At 38.0% G+C, this 7,984-nt stretch overlaps 1 protein-coding gene across 1 annotated transcript; it reads right to left on the bottom strand.

Annotated features, from left to right (window-relative positions):
* Window positions 1-5,339: 5,339 nt before the first annotated feature.
* On the bottom strand, window positions 5,340-6,164 carry LOC149173219 (uncharacterized). The gene has a single exon (XM_089426618.1). The coding sequence runs from the start codon at window positions 6,162-6,164 to the stop codon at window positions 5,340-5,342; it is 825 nt and encodes a 274-aa protein (XP_089282744.1).
* Between the last annotated feature and the right edge of the window lie 1,820 nt (window positions 6,165-7,984).

Below are 7,984 nucleotides of genomic sequence, written 5' to 3'. Positions count from 1 at the left end.
AAGGAAGTTTCTTATTAAAAGAAGATAGAGACGACTTGCAGGAGGTGGTTTTCACCCACATTGGGTTTCCACCTTATATCATGGTGTTCATGTGTGCTTCTTGTGTGTGATGATCTATTTTGTTTTACTACTCTTGTTTACTATTCATATGGTTAATAATGTTCTGATGCACTCATTAAGGATGAACTAACTGAATCATAAGTTTACTGGATATATGCTTGTTGCATTAAACATAGTTGCGTATACACACGGTTTGGCTTAACTGAAGTAGCGTATATGAATCTGAATATGGAAATGAAAAGGTTATATTGACATGATAATACTGATTCACCCCCCCCCCCCCCCCCCGAAAGTATTATTTCCAACACAAACCCATCACATTAAACATTTAAATTTTGAGTGTGTTTCACAAACCAACTTATGTAGTTCATCTCCAAGAGGATAAGATGAAGAGAATGTGATCTAATGAGGGAATAAAAAGGGGAAAGAATTTCTACAAGCTCAAAGATTAGGGCCTACTATATTTTTATTTTATTTTATTATGTTCTACCTTTTACCTAATCATTTATTTATTTATTTCCAAAGGGCTATATGTGATGGATCGAAAAGACAAATCTATATATATAAAAAAAAAATTGTAATGTATATATGTTTAACGGGTATATTGTTATTTTTTAATTAATACTAATAAAATAATTTAAAACTAAGTTATAATTTAGTTATTTTTATAATTATTTTAACCTTGAAAGTAAGATGTATCATGAAGCAAGTATCTTTACTAGCTATTTAATTTATATAGTTGCCAGTCTTCTTTACTAGCACAACCATATAAATTAAATGGCTAGTAAACATGGATATGCAGAGATTCATGAGAAACATTTGATTTGGTAAATTAAGATGATTTTAGAGTGATTTAATTATTAATTATAAATATAATGTTAATTTGATGTTTTTTATTATTATTTTTATTTGTACAGTTTTGTAATTTGAGCAAGTCAAAATGATTTTATTAATAATTATAATCATTAATTATTTTCTTTTATAATAATATTATTAATTTTATTTTATTTTGACCAAGCTAAAATATGAAACAAGATTCTTGCTACAAAATGTTTTAATGTAAATTGGGTTATGATCTTTTTTGGACATGTGGTATTGATAAACCATAATATTGACCCATAGTATTATTACACTCTTACATGTAATATATGTTTAATCATAGTTAAATTTTATGAATTAAAGAATGGGTGATTTTTTTATCCACAGAGCAATCTATGGAGATGAGAGATAGGAGAGCAACCACCCTAGTCTCTTTCCAATGTGAGATGTATCATGACCCAACATCGGAGAGAAACCACTAGCCAATGTGAGATGTATCATGACCCAAGATCTGAGAGAAACCACTAGCTTCTCTTGCCAATGTGAGATGTATCATGAACCAAGTATTTTTAGGTCTATTTACTAGCTATTTAATTTATAATGTTACTAGCACATTCATAGAAATTAAATGGCTAGTAAACATAGATATGCATAAATCCTTCACAAGCATTTGACTTGTGATTATTATAAAGAATATACTGAATCTTTCATGGATGTCAAATTTCTACCACCTAATATTATTGATAATCAAATTACAATTTTGGAAGCCTTATTAACAAATAAGCACATTTATCAATGTAATTAAACCAACATAAATCCATGTTAAGTGCTCATTTATCCATGTTAAATGAAAGTTTTTTTTAGTGAAAAATTTGAAGAAATGTTTGCACCTTGAAATTTTGTATTCTTCTTGGTGCTTCATAGACTAAGATCAATCTAGGCTAATTTATTTATTAATTATTAGTATAGCTATTAATTTTATGTTATTTTATTTTATTTTTATTTTTTATTTTTTTAAGTTTGACCAAGTCAACTTGCTTTTATCAATAATTATAGTTATTAATAATAATAACTATTATTATTTTATTTTATTTTTATCTAGTTAAAATGTTAAATAAGACATGAAGAGTCTTAGCACAAAATTTTTGAATGTAAAAAGTTATGATTTTTTTAGCCATATAATTATTAATTTTTTTTTTTTTTTAGCTTTATTTAATTTGACCAAATCAAGATGTTTCAATTAATCATTATGATTATAATTATTTTATAATAACAATAATAATAGTTTTATATTTATTCTATTTTGATCCAATTAAATAGATATAAATGGATAGTAAACATCGATATGCATCACCTCATCACAAACATTTGAATTGTGATTATTATTAAAAATATTCTAAATATTTCATTGAGGTTAACTCTGTACCATGTAATAATTATTGATAATTAAATGAAAATTTTGGAAGTCTTTTTTTTTAAAAGAAACGATTAGACTGATATATTCATTCTTGGCTAAAATGCCTCAATTCAGATTACAAAATGGGAGGAGGGGCTCATGTTTTGCCTCATCCAGAATCCATATAACTGTCCTCTTAAAGATCTTGCTGGTTTTACATTCTGTTCTTCTTGCAGAATTTTCTATCTGTCCTAATTTAAAAATACAAACAAATTGCTTTAGAAGAAAATAGTAATACATTCTTATCGGGCTATTAGGGATGGGGTCCGAGCCTTCTTCTCTGTCTCTTAGAGGGAGGAGAAGAGGGAGGAGAACTGCTATATTGGCTTCAAGGTCTCCTTCTTTGTTGTTTTCCCTCTTTATGTGAAGAAATTCCAGCTTCTGGAAGGAGGATGTAAGGATGTTGATTCTGCTCAATAATCTAGATAGTCTTAAATATGAGCGAGAGGTTTTGTCCACCATGGAGTTTATAATAATCTGAGAATCCCCAAAAACTACTGACTCTCTGATTCCCAAATTATTAAGCACCTTGAGTCCCGCGAGGAGAGCTAGTGCTTCAGCTTGAATAATGGTGTTGACGCCCACTCCCCAATCATATCTAGCTTCTGTAATACCTTCTGCACTTTTAATAACCCAACCAGCTCGAGAATTGCCAGGATTTCCTTTAGCTGCACCTTAAAAAAAGAGAGCTTTCCTCGCCTTTTTGCTGTAGAATTTGGAAAACTCTGTGTCATTTAGGCGGATTTGCCAAGGCTTTAAGGGGGGAGAGGGGTTATTTACAGTATCTGAGAAGTGAAGATCCAGGGAGGCACCCCAGGCTACTATTTCGTGTTCAGTGAGGTCCTTCATGCTTAACTGCTCTCCCATACATTCTTTGAGATGACTTTTAATTTTGATGAGATTAACTTAGGAACGCTCTTCTTGTTCTTGAAAATCCTTCAGTTTCTTTCTAACGAGATATGCCAGCAGATTAACTTGGGAAAGGCGAGCCATGCATCTCTGATTTGAGAGTTCTAAATAGCGCCACCTGGGTACATTCGTTTCCAATTAGAGAAAATCTCTGAGCAGTGATTGAATGAGCCAAAATTCATGCTCCATGGGTCTAAAGCCTCCTTCCACAAATTGCAGCGAAATTACAGGATAACATCATGTGAGACGCATTTTCCTCTTGATTCTCACACAGAGAGCAACGAGATGGCCCTGAGTATCCTCTTTTCCCGAGCCTCTCTTCTATGAGGATTCTGTGGTGACATAGAAGCCAGCATAAGGAGTCCACTTTGGGAAGCATTACTGAAGTCCATATCCCATGCGATGGCCTCATATCAGGGGGTGCGTTGGGAATTAGGGAGAGCTAGAAATAACCCTTCGAAATAGTATATTTGCAAGGAATCAATCCCCAACCTCTGCTATCAACTTTCCTTTTGTTCAGAGGAGCTTTGCCTTTCAGATGGGAAAGGAAGACACCATATTCATGAGCAAGGTTCGCAGGCACCTCTAGTTGCTTCCACCACCACCAATCATCATTATCCGAGAGGGACAGATCCCACAGAGTTTTAATGTTTTCTGTGTTCATCCATTCTCTCAGAGCGGCTAAGGAATGATCTTCTACCAACGGTTCACTGCCCATAATGTTATCATCCGAAATGTGAATGCGTTGTCCATTCCCTCGGATCCAACGAGCGTGTTGTTTAATCAGAGCTGTGGATTTTTCACATAATTTGTGGATCATCGAACCTGTTATTCCCTTTGAATTACTTAGGCAGCGCGTTCTCTACCCTCCGTAATACTTTTTCCACAGAGCCCGTTGTGCCCAACCCGGATTTGGAGCGATGATCCTCCAAACCACTTTGGCACCCATCGCTGTATTTTGAATGCTGAGATTTTTAAAGTTTAAGCTGCCTTCTAATCTAGAGAGAGAGATCGTTGTCCAGCTTAGTAAAGGGATTCTCCTCTCGTTTCCTTTTCCCCCTTCCCAAATTTTTTTTTATATATTCCTCCATCTTCCTCATTACACCCATGGGTGCCATCATAATTGTTGCTTGAAAGATGGGAAGGCTATTCAATACTGACTTTATCAGTACTGTCTTACCTACTAGGTTGAGCCAATTATATCCCCAGGACTCAATTTTGAGCTTGAATTTATCCAACAACGACTTCCATTCTCTGGTGAGGACCCTTTTTTGAAAGAGAGGGAGCCCAAGGTATTTGAATGAAGTCCAAGCAGAGGTGGTTGTAAAACCAAGACAATTAGAAATGGCTTGGATCAATCTAGCAGAGGTATTCCAACAATAAACTTGGCATTTGCCTTTGTTAAGCTTGCTTCCTGAGTCTGCACAGTAGTCATCCACTACCTCTTTAAATTGGTTAGCCAAGACCACTGAAGCAGCTCCCAGCAACAGAGAGTCATCTGCAAACAGCGCATGATTTATACTTTTTACTCCTCTTGCAATGTTTATTCCCATTATTTCTTACTCTAACTGTTTTCTATTCAAGAGGAAGCTTAATACTCATGCTTGGAGGACAAAGAGCAAGGGGGAGAGGGGACACCCTTGCCTCAGCCCTCTTGAGGCTTTGAAAAAGTTCGTGACTCTCCGGTTCACGAGTGGGGCAATCCATGGCTCACTAATGCAAGCCTTGATCCAATTGATGAACTTATGCCCAAACCTGAATTTGTGAAGGACCTCGAGCAAGAATCTATGTCTAACCCTATCAAAGGCACTTTCAAGATCAAGTTTGATAGCCATTCCTTTTTCCTTCCGGGCCAAACTTGAGTGGATTGCTTCTTGAACCAGAATATAGTTTTCTGCTATCTGTCTTCCCTAAATGAATCCCCCCTAGTTCTCTGGGATAATGTCCGGGAGTATTGTTTTCAACCTGTTCGCTATCACTTTTGTTATCAGCTTATAGCCTATATTGCAAAGTGAAATAGGGAAGAATCTGGAGAAGGAGTTTGCACCTCTTTCCTTGGGGATAAGAGCCAACAAAGCCGAGTTAGTGCTTCCCCCTATTTTGTGACACGTTTGAGATTTCCGGACCATCCTACATAATCTTTTTCGACAATCTGCCAACAGTGTTGTAACAATCTCACTGTAAATCCATCAGGGCCTGGAGCCTTGTCCTGCTCCATAGAGAAGAGGGCAACTTTGATTTCATTATTTCTGACTTCTGCTTCCAAGAGCTGATTCTTTCTGTTAGATATCCGCGTGGGAACCTCATTTACAGTCAATGGAATTTGAACCTGTCCCTCTTTTTCGCTATACAGCTTTTTAAAATGCTGGAAGGCCACATTTTTTATGCTTTGAGTGTCTCTATGTATAGTGTTCTCTTCCCTGATTTTGATGATGTTGTTGGAGTTTTTTCGAGCTTGGGCTTGTTTATGGAAGAAGGATGAATTCCTGTCACCTGCCTTGAGCCAGAGCCTGCGAGATTTGATCCTCCAATATTCTTCCTCGGCTAGGCTTGCTTTAAGCAGCTTTTGTTGAAGGTCTGCTTCTTTTTCGAGAATTTCTTTTGTGATCTCCTCATTTTCTGAGTTAAGCTGGTGGGTCTCTAGCTGCTCTTGTAACTTCTTTCTTTCCACTACAGGATTTGGGAGAGATTTTGCCCAAACTTTAAGAGTCGCCTTCACTCTCGTGAGTTTTTCCTCCCACACAAATAATGGAGAGCCATTCACTAGTTGCTTCCACATATCCTTTACTAATTGCAAGAAGGAATGCTCCTTGATCCAGAGAGGATTGAATTTAAAAGGAGTGGGGCCTTTATCCCAGTGAGCCGAGAGTTCTAGCTTAATGGGCTTGTGATCAGAGACACTGCAGGGAAGAATATGCATTCTAGAATCTAGACCAAGAAGTAGAAAAGAGCTTTGAACAAGAAATCTATCTAACCTTGCAGCGATGTGGCTTGGACCGAGCCTTTTATTGGACCAGGTATATTTGCCCGACGAAGGTTTGATGTCGATCATGTCCCAATCCTAGAGTAGATCTTCAACCCACTCTCGCACTAGATCCCTTACTATGTTCCCACCACATTTTTCAGCTAAAGATAGTGTGAGGTTAAGATCTCCAGCGATGATAATATTTGCTAGATCTTCAGAGTCTGCCATCTCTCTGATAAAATCCCAGCCATTTTTTTTTTCTCCTGCACTGACTCGGATATACACATTAAAGAGACAAAGAGTCTCATCTGAATCAATGTGCTTTAGTTTTGAGAATAGTGAGTGGGTGTTGGCGATCTCTTTCACCCTTGTGAGCTTGCTTGGAATCCAAAGGGTACCGAGGCCTCTTGAGGCACCTCTCGCTGAGACTGCTTTCCCTTCACTTATTTTCCAGAGATTTTTGCCTATATGGAGGAAGGCCTTCTCCTCCATTTTAGTCTCCTGGATGAGGAGTATGTCAGGATATTCATATCTTATCAAACTTTTTACTGCTTCTTCCTTGATTTTGCTCCCCATACCCCTGCAATTCCAGGAGACGATTCTCATTACTTATTTTTGGAGTGGAGAGCTCCTTTAGAGCTCTGGGGCGGGTTTCTATTCATCTTCGGAGTCTTAGCCAGGAGTTTCTCGAGAGTGGGTTGGCTTCCTTACAATTTATCTTTGTATGTCTCCTGCTCTCTTTTCTCATGGGCTGATTTTCTGCCCCTCAAAGATCTTCTGGCCGAGGTTTGTGTTTCTCCTATCTCGCCTTCTTCTTCTGAATCCTCTGAGCCTTGTACTTCCTCAGCCTCTTCTGAGGGTGTATCTTCCATTCTGTCTGTTTTACTATCTGTTTGCTTTGGTTCCTGGGGGGGCTCTTTTTGGGCCGATTCCTTCTTTTGTGTCTCTAGATCATGGACTTCCTCTGATGTTGAACTGAGTTGTATAAATTTGTTTCCTTGCTCTTCCCTATGTGGGTTTTGAGACCCCGTTTGGAGAGCTTTCCCATTGACATTTCCTATTTTTGGGGCTTTGCTTTTTGTCCTTTTGACTTGTGTCCACCCGTCCTCTTTGACTTTCTCTGTTTCAGTGTTTTTTGGACATCCTCTCGCGAAGTGACCACAAACCTGGCACTTCATGCATTTGAACGGTAATTGTTCAGAATCCAACTTTTGGAGATGCGTCCAACTAGCAACTATGATCTTTATTGCCTCACGAAGACCAACCTCGAGATCAACTTCAACACAAATTATCGCACAGTCATATTGATCTTTGTTGTTTGCTCGATCAATGAATTTACCCAGGGTATTCCCGATGTGCTTGAGGGATTCCCAGTTCCAACAATGCATTGGCAGATTAGGTAATCTAACCCACACAACCACGACAGTGGGCACGTCGACTGCTGGATCAAAGTCTGGCATCCACTTATTGAGATACAGTCCTTGGGGGCCCATGAAATAGGGCCCATTTCAGAAGATGAGATCCTTATCTTCCTTTTAAGAAAATTCGAATAGGAAGAAACCCTTCCCCAGAAAGTAAGAAGTGACTTTGCCCCATATGAGAGGCGCCTAGTTCCTTGACAACTAGCTTTCAGTGGATTTGGGGGAGGGCCAGAGACCAGTGAACTGTCCCACCAAGGCACGCTCAGACAAAGAAAGGGCAACCTGAGTCGGTTTCTGAGGTGGGAGCGAGATCTCCGGGATATCATCTTAGATGTTTCAAAAATTTCGAAACCT

Source organism: Pinus tabuliformis, chromosome 4_2 (assembly GCF_031772625.1).
Source record: "Pinus tabuliformis cultivar Carrire ecotype Pingquan chromosome 4_2, CPIR1, whole genome shotgun sequence".
In the NCBI taxonomy this organism is placed as follows: domain Eukaryota; kingdom Viridiplantae; phylum Streptophyta; class Pinopsida; order Pinales; family Pinaceae; genus Pinus; species Pinus tabuliformis.
Note: the sequence above shows the minus strand (reverse complement) of the source record. Positions and strands in the feature narration are given on the sequence as shown.

What these genes read in the sequence shown, in the direction of transcription:
- LOC149173219 (XM_089426618.1), bottom strand. Translation starts at nt 6,164, where the DNA reads ATGCATATTCTTCCCTGCAGTGTCTCTGATCACAAGCCCATTAAGCTA.